The sequence below is a fragment of the Paracoccidioides brasiliensis genome, assembly GCF_000150735.1.
Source record: "Paracoccidioides brasiliensis Pb18 unplaced genomic scaffold supercont2.1, whole genome shotgun sequence".
Lineage (NCBI taxonomy): Eukaryota > Fungi > Ascomycota > Eurotiomycetes > Onygenales > Ajellomycetaceae > Paracoccidioides > Paracoccidioides brasiliensis.
In genome coordinates this window covers 3,051,798-3,067,729 of record NW_011371358.1, presented here as the reverse complement: position 1 = coordinate 3,067,729, position 15,932 = coordinate 3,051,798, and the positions used below count along the sequence as shown (strand labels likewise).

General features: G+C 46.0%; 6 protein-coding genes across 6 annotated transcripts; 2 read left to right on the top strand and 4 right to left on the bottom strand.

The window, feature by feature from the left end:
• Positions 1 to 950: 950 nt before the first annotated feature.
• Positions 951 to 2,938, bottom strand: PADG_00930 (uncharacterized protein; the record flags this gene model as incomplete). The annotated part of the gene is made up of 2 exons (XM_010758245.1): positions 951 to 2,148; positions 2,214 to 2,938. The coding sequence occupies 2 exons, from the start codon at positions 2,936 to 2,938 to the stop codon at positions 951 to 953; spliced, it is 1,923 nt and encodes a 640-aa protein (XP_010756547.1).
• A 1,347-nt stretch (positions 2,939 to 4,285) lies between these two features.
• Positions 4,286 to 5,867, bottom strand: PADG_00929 (uncharacterized protein; the record flags this gene model as incomplete). The annotated part of the gene is made up of 2 exons (XM_010757743.1): positions 4,286 to 5,608; positions 5,685 to 5,867. The coding sequence occupies 2 exons, from the start codon at positions 5,865 to 5,867 to the stop codon at positions 4,286 to 4,288; spliced, it is 1,506 nt and encodes a 501-aa protein (XP_010756045.1).
• A 2,255-nt stretch (positions 5,868 to 8,122) lies between these two features.
• Positions 8,123 to 10,054, top strand: PADG_00928 (T-complex protein 1 subunit gamma; the record flags this gene model as incomplete). Its single annotated transcript, XM_010758244.1, has 6 exons — positions 8,123 to 8,147; positions 8,220 to 8,286; positions 8,362 to 8,570; positions 8,625 to 9,215; positions 9,269 to 9,906; positions 9,968 to 10,054. The coding sequence occupies 6 exons, from the start codon at positions 8,123 to 8,125 to the stop codon at positions 10,052 to 10,054; spliced, it is 1,617 nt and encodes a 538-aa protein (XP_010756546.1).
• A 261-nt stretch (positions 10,055 to 10,315) lies between these two features.
• On the bottom strand, positions 10,316 to 12,559 carry PADG_11171 (uncharacterized protein; the record flags this gene model as incomplete). Its single annotated transcript, XM_010758464.1, has 6 exons — positions 10,316 to 11,137; positions 11,530 to 11,688; positions 11,761 to 11,913; positions 11,975 to 12,034; positions 12,097 to 12,139; positions 12,219 to 12,559. 6 exons carry the CDS (start codon positions 12,557 to 12,559, stop codon positions 10,316 to 10,318), a joined length of 1,578 nt encoding a protein of 525 aa, XP_010756766.1.
• A 1,635-nt stretch (positions 12,560 to 14,194) lies between these two features.
• Positions 14,195 to 15,213, top strand: PADG_00925 (uncharacterized protein; the record flags this gene model as incomplete). Its single annotated transcript, XM_010757742.1, has 5 exons — positions 14,195 to 14,213; positions 14,331 to 14,466; positions 14,523 to 14,685; positions 14,753 to 14,824; positions 14,884 to 15,213. The coding sequence occupies 5 exons, from the start codon at positions 14,195 to 14,197 to the stop codon at positions 15,211 to 15,213; spliced, it is 720 nt and encodes a 239-aa protein (XP_010756044.1).
• A 65-nt stretch (positions 15,214 to 15,278) lies between these two features.
• Positions 15,279 to 15,530, bottom strand: PADG_11170 (uncharacterized protein; the record flags this gene model as incomplete). Its single annotated transcript, XM_010758463.1, has 1 exon — positions 15,279 to 15,530. One exon carries the CDS (start codon positions 15,528 to 15,530, stop codon positions 15,279 to 15,281), a length of 252 nt encoding a protein of 83 aa, XP_010756765.1.
• Between the last annotated feature and the right edge of the window lie 402 nt (positions 15,531 to 15,932).

Sequence of the window (15,932 nt, the reverse complement as noted above, 5' to 3'; positions counted from 1 at the left end):
GGAAATATTATGTTTTCGTTACTGCTCTCTAAGTACTAAACAATTGGGGCACCTTACCAGTCATATTTCTGAAGATGGTGCATCTTCTGCAGGATGAGGGTGTGACATGCACAGTTAGTTGATCAATTCACAGGTTCTGTATGTTCTGTGTGCTCTTTATAATTCTCTGCAAGGTACATGTACAATTAGGAGGCACATTTGGACAAATAGTTACATTGAACGGTTCCTGTAAATCCAACTAGGAAGCAAATGTCAATGAGTTTGTCCATTTTAGTCTGCAGCTGGTTGTCCTGTGACATGTTAAACATTCCAGAAGAGAGAGAGGTTTAGGGGTTAAATGTGCTGTCACCGCCCAAGCTGGTAGAATGCCAAACAAAGTCCATTCAAGCCTCCCCTCAGCCTGTCCACTCGTTGTTGTGGAATAAAACTTGCGATCAGGCTCCACTTGAGAATGCATTGTCTCGGGGCCAGGTGCTCCTGAAGATTGGAACATTGGCTGCATATACCCGACATATACCCGACGTTGTTCTGTCCCATAAATGGGCGGCCTGCAACGCAAAAATGGCTAAGGGGGAAGTTGTGGAAGTGCGGAACGAGTTATGTGAAAGTGCTACAAACAGGGCAAAAATTTATTAAGAATGTGACTTGGGAAAAAAGGACGAAGATAGGAAAAGAAGCTCTTGAGAGCGGTTTTTCTGATTTTTAGATAGTTCCCTCTTTCTATGCCAAGGGTTTCATGAAAGAAACCTCAATAACTGCAATACAAATATTTCCTCGTTTCGTCAATTGGGGTACGTCGTAAGGAAGGGAAAAAAGGACAAAATATATCATCCTGATTGATAGAAACTTGGTCAACGGGGCATCCATGAAATTTTGTCGTATTTTAACATGAATATATTGGTAACTCTGCCTTTGAAATTAGGCTTATTATATCTCTCCTTGCGCCTTCGCTAAAATTTATCGCTGGTAAAACACTTCGTCATGCTAATCAACAGCCATGCTATGAACTTCACAGCAACAGTCAGTCCCCAGATAACAGCTCTGAATCCCCAGAATATTAGCTTTAGCACGGATCTCGTGAGGGCGGGGAGCTTTTCCCCCTCGCTAGATCCGCTGCTGTAGCGTCCATAGTTTTCTAGGTCCACTTCTTCAATCACCACTGGAATCTGCTTTCGCTTTTTCGTTTTGACCTTCACTTGTAAGGATGTTTGTGATCTTCTCCAAAACGGAAAAATTGGTTTGCTTTTGGGAGAAGAGCGAATTTGAGACATTAGCTCGGATTCTTGCTCTGCCTCCTCACGCTCTGCTTGCGTTGCTATTAGCGGGCCATTAAAACGTGGTTGCGAAGCAATAACTGCCGGTGTTTTCCCAGAAGGCGGGGGGGTGATGAGATAAGGATCGTGGAATTCCCCATTGGCCTCGGGGGGTTCGATTCCCATGTCCGCTAGAATGGCTCTAGTAGATTGGTCGGTGGCTGCAATTATGAAGATTGAGGCAACTAACGTATCTATGCAGTATAAGGCTGGAACAATAGAGGATATGACACCAGCTGAAATTGATAGCATCATTGTCTCAAGGTCCAACGCTGCCAATGGAGTGTCTTTGGAAGAGTCTTTGCCTGGGACTGTAATGAGAATCGATGGAGGATGACCTAGAATTGCGCTATCTGTTGTATTGGAGGAAACCGTAAGATGCAATATTTGACCTCGTGTTTTAGTGGTGGGGGATCCCGAACGTTCAGCTTTATTCGATAGATCGTCACTCGGGGCATTAAACAAGGCCTGATGGTGGACGTTGTATCGGCAGTGAGCGCCGTTCCATTCTAGGATGCAAGACTCCTGTTCTTGGGCCCGTCTAACAGCGTCATCCTCTACTTCCATCGCATCTGTTGGTGCTAATTGATGCTGCCTTGACAAGCTCAAGGCTTGATCTCTAGCTAGGATCTCTGCCAACATGGGGAAAACAATCGTGATGTAGCTGGTCCCCTTAACTTGATTAATATCCGCATTATTGAGTGTAATGATGGGTGATTTGGTATAATCCATAGTTGGATGGGACCTTTGAATTTCAACGTCACCAATAGCGTTAATTTTAAAGCTATATAGTGACGTGGAATGGTTTCCAAAAGCAAATGTTAGATGGTCAATCCTATAAGATAAATGAATTAGCAAGAGACAGTAAAAACGAATCAAAAGGAAGCTTTGCCAACTCACCTGGAAATACGCAGATGGAAGGTCCCAAGATCGGGTTGCGGTCCTGATCCATTTGCGGCCTCCCATAGACGTGTGAGTTGCTCTGTTGACGAAAGTTTTGAAGCTATTGCAAGTTGAGTAGACTCTCGCTTCGTGTGAGGGATAGCGGATTGAGGAGATGTTAAACTTGGGCTGTAGTCACATCTCGATACAACTTCTCGTGGATGATCATAAGGAGTCGAGCGTCGCGGATAGTAATGCTGCTGATTTAAAGGCACATTGGGATTGTACTTAGGAAATATCGATCGCATAGGTACTACCGGCGAGGTAGCTGATTTTGACGGAGAGCCCAAGGTCACCTCGATTTGAACCGGAGATCCGGATCGGATAGATTCCGGTGCAAAAGACTGAGTGGAAGGAGATTTGCCATTGCCAGATCTCTGTGGAGACCCAAACGCTTTCGCCTCCTCCCTTGGTTTGGCAGTGGCCGAAGGTGAAGGTGATCTTGCAATATGAGTAGGCGGAGGAGGTGCCAGAGGAGTTTTATTTGTGTCCTCGATAATTTGAAGGATGACTGCCTCCGTTTGAGCAGATGTTTTGTCAACGTCTAAGATGGGTGGGACGACCGGAGAGACAACTGGGGACTTCGTAGCTCGTCGGCGATGGCCCTTTCTGAACGGATTGCCATTGGGCCTGTTTTGCGGTTGCACTTGAGGAAATAGCTGAAACTGGGTTTGACTCGCCATTTCTATCCTCGATTTCAAGAAATGAACAAGGTTTACCGCAATTGCCTTACGAACTGGTCGTAGAAAACTATGTACTCCGTAGGCTTTGTGGGGCTCTTAAGACGAAGGCAGCCTTATCTTGAAGGGAATCTTGGAAAGGAGGGATCCCCAGGGTTCAGATCAGGTTCATACGTCAGAAAGCGTAACAATAAGCAATGATCTGAGTTTGGGGAAGCACACGTTAAGGAGAGAAAACATAGAAACTGAGGGAGAAATCGAAGAAGAAAACGAGAGAAGGAGAAAATTCATCCTGAGGTGACCATCTATTTTTCAAGGCAAGGGAGCAGTCCTCCGCAAAAAGAGGCTGATCAATAGAATCGAAGATCAATACACATTATGCATACTTTTCGCTAGGCAATAGTTTGACGCCTGCTCCAGGAATGAAAAGGCACGGGTGGCAAGAGATCCGCCAATAGACAAGCAGCCGTGTTTTCTGTGACAGCAACCAGGGCTGGAGCTTCCCATACGACGGGATTGGATGCTAAATTCAATCACTCACATAAAGCCAGCCAGCATACCTTTTTCACGGTGGTAATTCCGGCATCTGTGCATGCAGATCGAGGAGACAGCCTCAGGAAAGAATCGGTGAGACTGGGGCCACCGGGCGTCGTTCAACAACACCAATTGGAGGTCAACATGGCTCCCGCGGCACCTCATGGGAGAGATGAGGGGGGGAATTATTTGCAGTTAATGTTGAAGGCAAGCTGATTGGAGCCATTGTGGCAAGCACATTACTCTCTCGGCGCTTTGAAGCTTGAACAGTGAAACTCGAGAACCACTGAAGCGAGCATTTGGTACCGGCTGAATGAGTTAGTCGATCTTTGTCTTGTCATGTCCTGAATACAACGTAGTGTGATTCGCTAAGGAAAGACGGCGCAAGTAACATTGTTGCGATTGGATGATTGAGGAGGCATGCATCAAAGCAAGGGTTGAACTGAGAGCTGCTGAAGCTGGTTGGTTACCTGAGGAATATAGCTATCACGTGATGTATCCTGCGAGAAGAACCCAAGTATCAGGGTATGCCATTGCGACCTGCACGCTCATCACATTCCTGCAAGGCAATTATGCACTGAGATATAGTTGAAAAGCTAGTTATTGAATAAGCCTTGGGATTTGTGTGGATGATTTGGTCGGTTTTCAAAGAGAGGTAAAAGTAGAAAAAAGTGGAGAATGTCACAGCTTGATTTCCTTTTGGATTTTGTTACAATTGTTGAACTAATCGGCTGAACGCTGGTTAAATCGCGGAGGGTTGTGAATTAATAAATTGGTGTATAGTACAAATGTGTTCCCCGCTATCCTGGGTCAAATCTATTCCTCAGACACAAGTTCATCCGCCATCCTTATAGCACCCTCCATGTCACTCTTGTTGTATAGGAAGAGTCCCTGTAGAGCTGCAGCACTGGTGACTTTCTTAGGAGCAAGCCTGTGGTTGTTTTCATCCTCGACAATACCCAAGTTATATAGCTTGTCCAAAAATTTAGCCTGATAGACACCTGACTCGTCAAAATCGCCGTAAAACCGTTCCCAAAGCTTTGCTACCTGATATCTCGTAGCTTCGCCAAGCCTAACGGTCATGTCAACACGACCGGGTCGGACAAGCGCCTCGTCAAGCCTCTCAACGTGGTTTGTCGTCAGGAAAATTATCCGTTCTTCAGCGCTAGCCACACCGTCAAGTGCATTAAGGAGTCCCGAGAAGGTTACATTGGCTCCCCGGTATCCATCAGCATCAGACTGCACGCGCCGGTTCCCAAAGGCAGCATCTACATCCTCCAATAAGACAAGAGCGCGGGGGGGGATGATGGTGAGTAGATGATTCAGGCGATCGTCGGTTAAACCTCTCTCGCTCAGGTTAAGGATGGCTATGTCGTAATCCAGCTCGCCAGCGAGGGCTTGAATGAAGGAGCTCTTGCCGCTGCCTGGTGGCCCATGCAGAAGATAACCCCGCCGGTAGGGGATTCCACGATCATAGTACCAGGATTCGCTCTCAAGGAAATCCTTCACGTCAGCAACGATCCGTTCTTTAACTCCCTTGTCCAAAATAACAGATTCCAGCGGTCTTTTGCGGCGAGATTGGCCAAATTGTCTCCATTCAGTCCCCCAAGAATTGTAAATGACGGTTCTGCCTTCCTGTGACCTTGCAGCATACTCGTGTGCCTCCTTAAATAGGTCCTCAAAAATATGTCTCTGTGAATACAGGGTAGTCAAGGTAACCGTTTCCCAAGGACGGCCGGTCTGGTGATCTCTTGATTTGGCCTCTCGAACTCGATTGACAAAGATGAAGGCAGTTTTATACCGGAGCACATGCTTTCCCGGTCCAGGTATCAGCGCAAATTGTGTATGTATCGCACCATTGGGATGTTCCACTTTCTGCGTCTGAATCGACAACTGTCGCATTCCCGGAGTCAGTCTCCGCAGGATGGAGTCAACGACACCCGATTTGGTTGTGTTCTGTGCCCCGTGAAGCTGCCTCCGTTGGTATAGGGTCATCCAATGCAGAAACCACGCATAAGAGTCGTCCTTGATATTTATTTCCACCTCAACTAGCATGCGCTTGCGGAGAAGAACGGCGCCATGTCGAATACCGCGCTGGGCAAGAGTAAGTCCAGCCCCAAGGCCCGCAAGACCAAAGCCCTGTCAATTCCGCACCCCCATATTAGCATGTGAAAAAGGAGATTGTTTCAAGCCCATTCACTGGTATATAACATACTGCTGTGAAAAATGGATTGCTCGTGAGCTGCGCAAAGAATCCTTCTGTCGAGTTGAGTTGAAGAAGCTGCCTCTGAGCATTCGCCGGGACGATCACGTCACTGTGGTCTGTCGGTTGGGCCAGCGCCGGCCCATTAGCTTCCATTCCCGTGAAACTATCACGATCAGCATCTTTTCCCGACATATGTTCGAGACATTATGGGATTTTGATATGAAGCTTATGCCCCGTTTAAAAAATTCCAGTGTGTTCAAAGGAATTTACAGCTCAAACTTTATTTTACACTAGTCCAAATTCTGCTAGTGCATTTTGAGCCAATTTGGAACGTCTCCCAGGTTTGGAATGAAAACCACGCTTCCATCAGCATCTAACTTGTGGACGTATCTGATTGCGTTGAGTTGGATGCTGTGTATGGTGAGGGAGAGGGATCTCTTTGGACTGCATCTGGGTATCATCGTTTTGCACATGCCGAAGCTAGTCTGAAGTATATATTTGTTACCCATGAACCCCTTCAAGCCAAAGTTCATGATAAATGATACCGGAAAGTATTTCCTGTCTTTGCTTCATGAGATTTCATACTTTACCACCCTTTCAAAACACCTCGTTCAAAATGCAGAGAAAAAATAAAAGAGAAAAGTATGCCTGCGTCTCCTAGTGCAAGATTCCATGTGGCCGATATGTGCAAAATCCCTTAGGGTTCCTGCAGACGTCGACGTGAAAGAACCATCATGTCGAGAACTGAGGTTTCAGAAACTTCTACAGGTGATGCAGAGCAACCTCGACTGCCGTCGTGAGCTCCCCTGGTTACACCGTGGCTCATGATCTAAGTTTGGACATCGCTAATGTAAGTTTAGGTGAGTTCTACAATGCATCGTCATACACAGATTCTTCTCTTCTGTGTGCTGCATTTACGTTAATCATGGTTAAGCGGTGAGAGGAAGTCCCTTGACACAGCACCACACTGTTCCCGTTCAATCACTACTATTTGAAGGTGGTGTGCACCCAAGCTGTTAGGAGTGGGATCAAGGCATGCATGTTACTGTCGGAATCCCAGCTTGGATTTGATTCTTTTGGAAAGACTAAGTACTGTTTTTCAGCATCGGAGGGAATTACTAATGTAGAAGATATGCTGAAACGGCTTGCACGGTATGAAGTCTTCTGTTCATTGCAATTTTCTTATTGCACCATCATTCACGTATCTGCTATCCAATGGCGAGAGGAATTAAAGTCATATTTTCCTTCAAACTGTGAATTCGGGTTTTTCATGTCGGGTATTGAACCTTGTTTTGTGGATCTATAATCGTCAAACTTTGGATACTCATCCTCCCACCTAGGTAGGTAAATAAATCTACGAAAAACAAATAACCATTGGGCAATGTCTAGGTTGGTAGTTTAAAATCGTAGGGCCTTATTTTATCTGCAGGTATTAAATACTCATTGTCACCTCCGTTGTGACTTCTAAGCTCTATTAGACAGTACCCCGGCATCAACTATTTACATCCTAATTTCCCTTTCTTTTGGGATTGGCGTGCTATAATAAAGGAGGTATCTACGAATATGATTCCCTGACACAACACAGAGTTGGGAGCATTTACATGCCGACGGCCTATACTTGTATTATCCAGAAACCATGAAAGGATTATGGTGATTGTGATTCTACTGAATGTTGATCATATAAGTCGATAATATTCATGTATATATAATGACGGTAATAACTAGGAAACCTCCTTTGTGTTGCCCATATATCTTTCGCAACCGATACGCCATAGAGGAATCTCGTGTTGTTCATGCCCCTCGAAACGGTAAAGCTTGTTCAAGCACCTGACGACCAGAGCCTCAGAGGGCGGTTATTCCCCAAATGGACCGCAACAACGCGATGTTCCATTCTTTGAGAATTGCAAGAAAATGTCTCTGGTGCTGACGCCTTGTGGAAGCTCATAACGAGTGTTAACGCTTGACTTAGCAGGAGTCAAATATGGATCCCAATCCCCCGTTCTGCCGCATGGGCGATGAAGCGAAAAGGCCATGATAAACAATGGATAAGGATAGACATAAAATGTCAAGAATTGGCCCCTTGGATATTTTTCATATCATGTTGCAAGTTTCTGATGTTGAAGGAACAAGGTTGGAAATAGGGAACATTCAAGTTGGAAGTTCAAAGCGTTTCACGGGAGCTTATCACACTAGTCCATATTCAGTTTAGGGTTGAATATGCCAGGTCTCTCCCACGTAGAGAAAAAAATATTGACAACAACCAAGGGACGCCAAAGGAGCTTCCATCCTGCAACTGTCTTCAAGCACCCCGGTTTTACTTCACGGTGTTTTCATACTTTTCTATTCGAATATAGTTTGTTCTTTCGTGGAATTCGTTTGCCGCCTGTTCTCCCATCGGTGAATTTGTCCTCCCGCGCCCGCTGAGAGACATCTAGATTCTCGCCAAAATGCAGGCTCCTGTTGTGGTGATGAGTATGTTTAGCCTAACACTCTTTATAATAGAATGAGATTATGAAATCAAGGCCGCTCACATACGAACTGTAGACACCCAGAGTGGGAGTAGACAAGTTGGCCGGAAAGCGCAGTTGTCCAACATCACAGCAGCAAAGACGTAGGTCTTATGAACCTCACCCCTCGGGTATATCCCGCCCCACAATTGGAACATCTGTCTTACGAAGCATTGCAGTGTGGCAGATATTATCCGATCATGCCTGGGGCCTAAAGCTATGTTGAAGATGCTTCTAGACCCTATGGGCGGTATCGTTCTCACCAACGACGGACATGCCATCCTCCGCGAGATTGAGGTAGCTCACCCCGCAGCTAAGAGTATGATCGAACTCAGCCGAACACAAGATGAGGAAGTGGGTGATGGTACTACAACTGTCATAATTCTAGGTACTTATATCTACATGAAACTTTTATGGTTCTGCTCCTGCTGACGAAAACCAGCTGGCGAAATTCTGGCCCAGGCGCTCCCTCAACTCGAACGAAATATACATCCTGTCGTCATCATCTCCGCTTTCAAACGCGCTCTTTCGGACGCACTTGCCATAGTAGAGGATATATCACTACCAGTTGATATTAATGATGACAAAGCCATGTATAAGTTAATTCACTCTTCCATTGGCACAAAGTTTGTTTCGCGGTGGTCAGAACTCATGTGCAATCTGGCATTGAAGGCCGTAAGAACTGTTTCCTATGATGCGGGCGGTGGAAAGAAGGAGGTCGATATCAAGCGCTATGCTCGTGTAGAAAAGGTACCAGGCGGAGAGATTGAGGATAGCGAGGTCATTGACGGAGTTATGCTCAACAAGGATATCACTCATCCAAAAATGCGACGGAGAATAGAGAACCCACGAATCATCCTCCTCGATTGCCCTCTCGAGTATAAAAAGGGAGAGTCCCAGACAAACATCGAAGTTTCGAAAGAAGATGATTGGAACCGGATATTGCAGATAGAGGAAGAGCAAGTTAAACACATGTGTGATGCGATCCTTGCTTTAAAACCTGACCTTGTTATTACTGAGAAGGGTGTATCTGGTAAGTGAACCGGCTGATCATTAAGTAAACCACAAGGCCTAACAAAATTATAGATTTGGCCCAACACTACCTCGTGAAACAGAATGTTACTGCTTTGCGACGTGTCCGCAAGACAGACAACAACAGAATTTCCCGCGCAACGGGTGCAACCATCGTTAACCGAGTGGATGATCTCCAAGAATCAGACGTTGGAACTCGATGCGGTCTTTTTGAGATTGAGAAAATCGGCGACGAGTACTTCACATTCCTCCGGAAATGCTCTAACCCTAAGGCCTGCACTATTCTTTTGAGAGGACCATCAAAGGATATCCTGAATGAGATCGAGCGCAATTTACAGGATGCCATGTCTGTCGCGAGGAACGTCATTTTTGATCCCCGTCTCTCGCCTGGCGGTGGAGCGACTGAGATGGCAGTTTCTGTGAAGCTATCACAAATGGCCAAGTCCGTTGAGGGCATTCAACAGTGGCCTTACAAGGCTATCGCTGATGCGATGGAGGTTATCCCCAGAACACTAATCCAAAATGCAGGCGCCAGTCCCATCCGTGTCCTGACTAACCTCAGATCCAAGCATGTGGAGGGCAACAGCACATATGGTGTTAACGGCGACACTGGAGAAGTTGTTGACATGAAAGAATATGGCGTGTGGGAGCCTGAAGCCGTTAAATTGCAGAGCATCAAAACTGCAGTTGAAGTAAGTTGTCCACAGACATATATATTTTCAATTCCTCTTATCTAACGTTCTTTCTCTACAGTCTGCTTGTATGTTGCTCCGAGTCGATGATATTTGCAGTGCGAAAACCATGAAGCAATCAGCGAATGTTGGCGGCGGTGAGGAATAATGATTTTGTTCGAATCACTTCCCCTGTCACCTACCTTGTTCTACAGCATCTAGACCTGTACGAATAACCACCAAAGAAATTAATTAAATAAATATAAATGCAGTCAATGGGTATCTGTCGGACCCTCTCATCACGTGATCTGTGTCGCAGTCAGCAGCCACTATCTTGTTAATCTTGTGATCCCCCATCCGTCGTACTCGTAGCGAAGTAGAATTCACAAAACTCAATATCCAAGACCGAACAACCGTATCCCAATATTAATCAATCCTCATCATGAATTATGACACCTAATTCTTCTCTATTTCCATCTGCGGCCACTTCCACCACGGGTACCATATTCCCATCCTCACTGTTTGTCCTCTCCACATCCCCCATTTTAACATCCCCAGCAGCGCCCGAAGCCCCCGCCTTCTCCTTAGCCTTCTTCTTCTTCTTTTCCCTCTTTCTCCGATTCTTCTCCGTCTTCTCCTCATCTTTCCGCCTAGCCTCCTCCCTCCTCCGCTCAAACATCTCATCCGCCTGCTCCTTCTTCAACTCAATCTCCATGAGCCTTAGGCGCTCGTACTCCCTTCTCCGACTAGCTTTGTAGACGTGAAACTCGCCCGAGCCCGCGCCGGCCGAGGAGCCTTGGACATTAGCGACGATTTCTGGCGGAGGTGGTAGAGTAGCGCTTGTGCGGGGTTTGGATGGGGCGGGGATGTGGACTTCTTTCGTGGGGTCTTTGAAGAGGGTTTGGATTAGGGTGGCTTGTTCGGAGACGGGGGTCAGGGCACGTTTCTTTAGCGGCCGCTTGCTTCGTGGGTCTTGACTGGTAGGGATGGATTCTGGGATTGGTTCGGACATGGTGAAAGCTCTGTAACAAGTAGGAGTGGCACTGGGAAGGCGAGATATGGGCGGGTATCCCGCTGCGCCGGGAAGGCTCTGGGAACTAGAAACTTGGGAACAGTTCTGAGACGCGAGAATCAATAAATGGAAGTCTTTTAGGATGTTTTGGTTATTTGTGTATAGGCGGTAGAGGTAATAAGTTGTTGCAGAGGAGAGAGGAGAGAGATTTATTGGATCGCGAAATTCGGTGAACGAGATCTGAAGAATTTAAAGTTTGCATTATCCCAATCGAGTTTAGGGCTGTATTCCTGCTTCCAACTGCCGCCTCTCCTTTTCTTCCTCAAAAACGAAATGAAGGTTGGAACTACACTCATTCTCCATATCCATATATAAAAAGCCTTTCAATATATATCTCATTAAGAAATATATTTTCCTCTTGTTCGTTTTATGCCCGTTTAAGTTTGTCTTTTGATAGCCCAGAGCGTCATCTTTTGTTTGACTTCCAATACCATACCAGAACATTGATGTTAGAGATAGCTATTAGAACGTTCAAAGCACTCTGGAGTTGAAGAATTGGCTGTGGTCCTTCATATAAGAGTAACTTAAAGTTTTCCTTTTGTCGCGTTCATTCCCTGCCCCAATTTCAGCACTCTCGCTGCGTTTCCACCGAAGAAGTCCGCTTTAGCCTCCTCCCGGAGTTTGAGGTCTTTATGGGCAGACTCAACACACTGCTTCCAGCTAAGCTGAGGGAAATTAGTTCCGAACATAACTTTCTTCCGCCCAGTGGTATTTGCGAATTGGATCAATTCCTGTTAGCCAAGTCACGACAGGTATGTTAGCGGAACTGGAAGATATTTGGGTGAGACGGGAATAACTATTACCTTAGGATAGTATGCGGGCAAATGTGCAGAGGTGTCAATATAAACGTTTGGATGTTTCCAAGCTACGCTAATCATCTCCGCCGTCCATGGGTAGCCAATATGCCCACAAATTATGGACAACGTGGGGAATTTCAGCGCGATTTCGTCAATATACTGAACGGTTTCTGTCAATGATGGCTCTGCGTGATGAGGAACTATGGTGAGGTGGTTTTACTGGAATTGGTCGTCCAACTTCGCTGGGGCATAGGGGACCAGTGTGCCCGACTTGCGTATGCTATAACGCTGGATAAGCATGCTTGTATCTTCGCGGGTGTCAACGATACGGGGTGATCTCACAAAGGGGATGTCAAGCTCAACACACTTGACATACAGCGGCCAGCTATAACCAGGAACACCTATTAGTTAGCTGCCAGGCATTCTACAACTGCCAAAAAGGTCGCAAACTGAGAAGGCCGTACTAATGTGCATCAGTAGGTGGCAACGCCCAGAGCCAAGGGACCACGCGCAAGCCCTTAAACCCTTCCTTTTTCACGTAGTGGTCAAGCTCTTTAACCGCGCAGACTGGATCAAGAAGATCTACTCCCGCGATGCCAATGAAACGATCCGGATAAGCACGAGTAAACGCGGCAACTTCAGCGTTGGAAAAGACAGCGTGGCCGGGCCGGTACCATGCACAAATGCATATCTGGCTGACCCCAGCAGCATCCATCAATGCAACAAGCTCATCTGGTGTCCGCCGCTTTTCAAGCAGTTCCTTATCGGCACCAGACTGTTCGAAGAGGCGTTGCACCTCAGGCATGTCTTCCTAAAGGTTTCTTTCAGCGATTGATTCTTGCGGATGAAGAGTTTGAAATGGTAAATAGAAACCGGGCGGCTTCTTGGATGTAAATTCGTCAATGAAATAGGATAGTTTGTGCTTGATAAATACATAGAGAATGCGCTCACCTCGATTGGAAAAGCCGGATTGGCCCAAGCGTCAATGATTGGATACGCCATTTTGTTCGAGTAGGTAAATTATCCTGTTCGTTTTGATAGGAGAGGCCGGAATCAGTATGAGTTTGTTCAAACAATTATTATGGCAACAACAACATGCACTGGCGAACCACACATGCTTTATGCTTAAATGTTCATGGGCTTGGACTTGGGGTTCTTGGGGTTCTCAACCTCGGCTAATTGAGGGTTTAGCGGCGGAGACGGTTGACTTTTGTATTCTTCGTTAAATAGTTGAACTGAAGATGGGCTGAAGAAGTAATAGGTGATGCGCCCCGTAACACATGAAAATGACAAGGGCTGCTGTGCTCGCCTGTCGACCATCACTACTTTTAGCTCCGTGGTCGAGTGTTATCCTTTCTTCGGGCGACCCGGGTTCCCCGCAGAGCCGGAGGACATGCCAGACCAATGTCGCCATAGCGCAACCGATTCCAGTTGGCAAAGTTACCTGGATTAACATCTGGAATCGCAGGAACAGATACCTACTGTGAGGAAGTGTGATGCCATTCCTACCTGAACATTAGATGCAGTGGCCCACAAAAATTCAATTGTTCCCCAGGCTAACTGTAGGAAGTATACGGAGTACTTCGTAGATATATCTCCGTGTATCCCTAGCTTGGACTCCGCTTATCTCACGACACGAGCCCGGAAGTGCTGAATTAATGTGATTGTTGTGGGACTTTTGACCATTGGGTTAAAAGTATCAAGCCTTCAAACGCATTGGCTTCCCAAGACTATCCGGGCGCTTTTCATCATTGATAATGCATATTTCACCGGGTCTGAGAGATTGAAGTAAGTCACAATAAGGATACTGCCGATCTAATAACCCACAGGTAATTCTGCAAACCCATTCATTTCACTCTACTCCGTAGAGATATCGGCGATCCAGCATGCCAATCCCTGGAGGAGTGGATTGAGGTTGAAGGTTGCTTTGATTGGCTAATTATGTAGTTAACTAGAGGAGTTCGAGCTCCAGCTGCAGCGGTTAAAATCACGTGGATCCCACTCCCATCCGTCCATTTGGAAGACTTGAGCTGGATGACTTTCTAAACAAGTGTAAATCGGATGTCCCTTGCCTTCAATAGGAGTTATTGTTCCACAACCGTTTATTTGCTTTCCAGTTTTCGTAGGAATTTTAAGTTCTTTTTGGGTTGGGTTGTCCGGAATGTGGGGGGAGCCGTAGCGCCGCGACGTTTCCAAGGATTGAATGACAACCAACTCCGGTTATATCGTCATTCATGTTAAGTTTGAAGTCCGACCCAAGCGTCAACATCGACATCAACATCAAAGTCGTCAAACTGATTGAAAGCCAAACGGAATGTACGGAGGAATAATATCGTCAAATAATTCATTTGCAGTGAGGTCACTCCAAGCTTGCTTCCTAAACCCGTTGCTGCTTTCGAGGAACCCTGTCGCTTAACGCGTTAACTTCCAACGTCGACCAATGCCAACATATCGGATCGGTATGTCCTTTTATTTCCACCGTATTTTCATTTATTATTGTTTTGTTTTATTTGCAATATGGAACTTCTAAAATTACGTACGTGTGTGGCTAACGTACTATATTCCCTCTGCTCTAGAGGAAGCCAGCACGGGAAGGGCCGGCTGCAAGAACAAGGAATGCCAGGACAAAAAGGAGAAAATCCTCAAAGGAGAGCTACGTCTTGGCACATGGGTTGACACCGATAATTTCCAGAGCTGGAGCTGGAAGCACTGGTAATCTTCCTATAGCTATTGGCACATGATTTTTCTGACTCCCACTTGACCTTCAGGGGCTGTGTTACTCCGAAGCAGATAGCCAACATGCAGGAAGTCGTGGGTGATGAAAAAGATTATACTCTCCTTGATGGCTATGATGAGATCTCCACAGAGAATCAAGAGAAAGTCCGTGATGCTGTCGAGGAAGGGCATGTTGCTGATTCGGACTGGAGAGGGGTAAGTGATTCACTTTGGTCCTCAACTCCTTGGTAAAATAGACCACTGATATTTCATTTTTCCTCAGGACGTAGAAGTAAACCGCCCAGGTAAAACAGGATTTAGAGTTCGAATGCTCAAGAACAAAACAGGTGCCAACGTAAGTGCATCCCGATTAAGCTCCAGCCAGATAGTCATGCTGATATCTGTTGCGCAAAGGATGAATCTCCTCGGAAGGACAAACGCTCCAGAAGCAAGAGAGCAGCTGAGGAGTCGGGCGAAGAAGCTGAGCCCGTCTCAAAGAAATCAAAGACAATAAAGCCTTCCAAACGCCAGGGTTCTGGAAACGGTGCTGGCGCAGATGATGCCGAAAATGGACCACCCACCAGTCCGAAGGAAAAGGCTGCCGAAGAACGGAAGAAGAAAGCCAAGTCGTCTAAGCCTGCAGAAGTGAAAAAATCTGCGAACCGTAAGTCTGTGCCAGCGAAGGATGACAAGGTAGATGCACCGACAAATCACAAGAAACCTTCCAAACGGAAGGGCGACTGAATATCAATAATCTACGGTATTTGCGGACTTTCCTCCTTGCTACATGGACTGCACTTGTTTTGCTGTCAAGTATCTTTTGGAGATGAACCTCGCTCGAAGTTCTCAGGCTGGTAGATTTTCCTCCATTTGCTCGAACGGACCCTTCCAGGGTTATTGACTTGCCCATAGTGTTCCCAATCTCTAGACTGTCGACCACCTTTTGGCGCCATCGGTTGCTTGTGGATGTTATTTACAGAATGTGTTCGCCGGTGTTTTGTTATACGTTGCTTGATAACCTCTTCACCTGTTTGATCACCTATTTGTTGCGAGTTTAACATGGATTAGTTTTATTTCCCTAAGACCTTGAATGGTGCCATTCACTATCCTCCGTATGAAGCAGTGATTTATCTGGCTTGCTATGCACGTCTGGCGAAATAGATCCCTTTTTGTGGTAACAAAATTATTTTCAATATTGTTGCTTGATAACACTTTAATTTTTTTTCTTTCTTTTTCCCCCTAAATCTTCATTCTCCTTGGTGCTATTACAAATGTGATTTTTGATTGGAGTCGAAGAGCCTGCTGTCTCCACGAGAGAAACCAGAAGTCTTATTTCTTTTCAAAAGCACTCACTTAACTCTGCTATAATATATGCCATTGTGTGTGATGCCACAAATATCTGATAATCCGACTTACATACTAATTTTTCTGCCATTTGACAAGGGATCCCAAAACTAAAGTTT